A 974-nucleotide genomic window follows, 5' to 3' on the forward strand; every position below is an offset into this window, starting at 1 on the left:
CTGCAGGGCAAGCACAAGCTGGTGACAATGACTGGCTGACCTGGAGCTTGAGGCAGTTTTATGGTCAGCTTCACTTTATTTTCTCCACACCCAGCTCCATGTGCACCGTGCTGGGGCATCGGAGATGCCTCTGGGCTTGGGAGAAACTGTTGGAGTGATGTGGAGCTTGAAAATGGGAGGGCTTAAGCTTGGGGACACTGGTGACAGCTGAAGATGGAATGGGAAGTGGGTGTGATGCTCTGGTGGAGCTCTCTGCTACATGGGGTGGGCAAGGGGTGGCAGAGGACACTGAGTGAAAGGCCGTGGTGCTGGTCATGGAAGGCTATGCTCTGCTTGTGTGGCAGATGGCACTGACGAGCCCGCCAGCCAGGGCCACCCTGCGGCCACGCAGAGCCCACCCAACAAATCCAAACCGGTGGCCAAGACATCAGCGAGCAGTATCAACGGGGCGCCTCCAGCCAACCCCAACCCAATTGTGCAGAGGCTGCCGGCCTTCTTGGATAACCACAACTACGCCAAGTCCCCCATGCAGGTAGGCTGGAGCTGCAGGCCAGCAGTACAACGTCAGCTGAGCAAGCAGGGAGGAGTGCCCCGTCTCCTCGCGGAAGGGGCAGGCCCCAGTGCTCGGCTGGGCCAGGGACACGTCCTCTGGCTCCTCCTTGCCCCGCTGCTGGCAGGCCATCAGTGACAAAGGTGTTTTGCAGGAGGAGGAAGACCTGGCAGCGGGAGTGGGTCGCAGCCGGGTCCCAGTCCGACAGCACCAGCGGTACTCTGATGATGAGGATGACTACGACGATGATGAGGAGGAGGAAGTTCGTAACACCAACTCGGCCATCAGGTGATGGTTATAGCTGGGGGCAGGGAGCTGACATCTGCAGAAGCGCCAGCAGTGACTCCCACATCTCTTTCCCAAGTGCTGGCAGTTGTGGTAGAGGCTGCACCTGCGTGTGCAGCTAGGGCTGTTCTGCTCGCCT

General features: G+C 59.8%; 1 protein-coding gene across 1 annotated transcript in view; it reads left to right on the forward strand.

Moving 5' to 3' along the window:
- Positions 1-974, forward strand: part of BAP1 (BRCA1 associated protein-1 (ubiquitin carboxy-terminal hydrolase)) — a gene marked incomplete at its 5' end in the record, with an annotated part of 9,642 nt that overhangs the window by 4,600 nt on the left and 4,068 nt on the right. Inside the window, 2 exons of the mRNA XM_010136524.1 lie at positions 345-532; positions 705-838. Of these exons, the coding sequence (XP_010134826.1) occupies positions 345-532; positions 705-838 (322 nt within the window). The remainder of the gene's footprint in view (positions 1-344; positions 533-704; positions 839-974) is intronic.

Source organism: Buceros rhinoceros, unplaced genomic scaffold (assembly GCF_000710305.1).
Source record: "Buceros rhinoceros silvestris isolate BGI_N320 unplaced genomic scaffold, ASM71030v1 scaffold24855, whole genome shotgun sequence".
Taxonomy (NCBI): Eukaryota; Metazoa; Chordata; class Aves; order Bucerotiformes; family Bucerotidae; genus Buceros; species Buceros rhinoceros.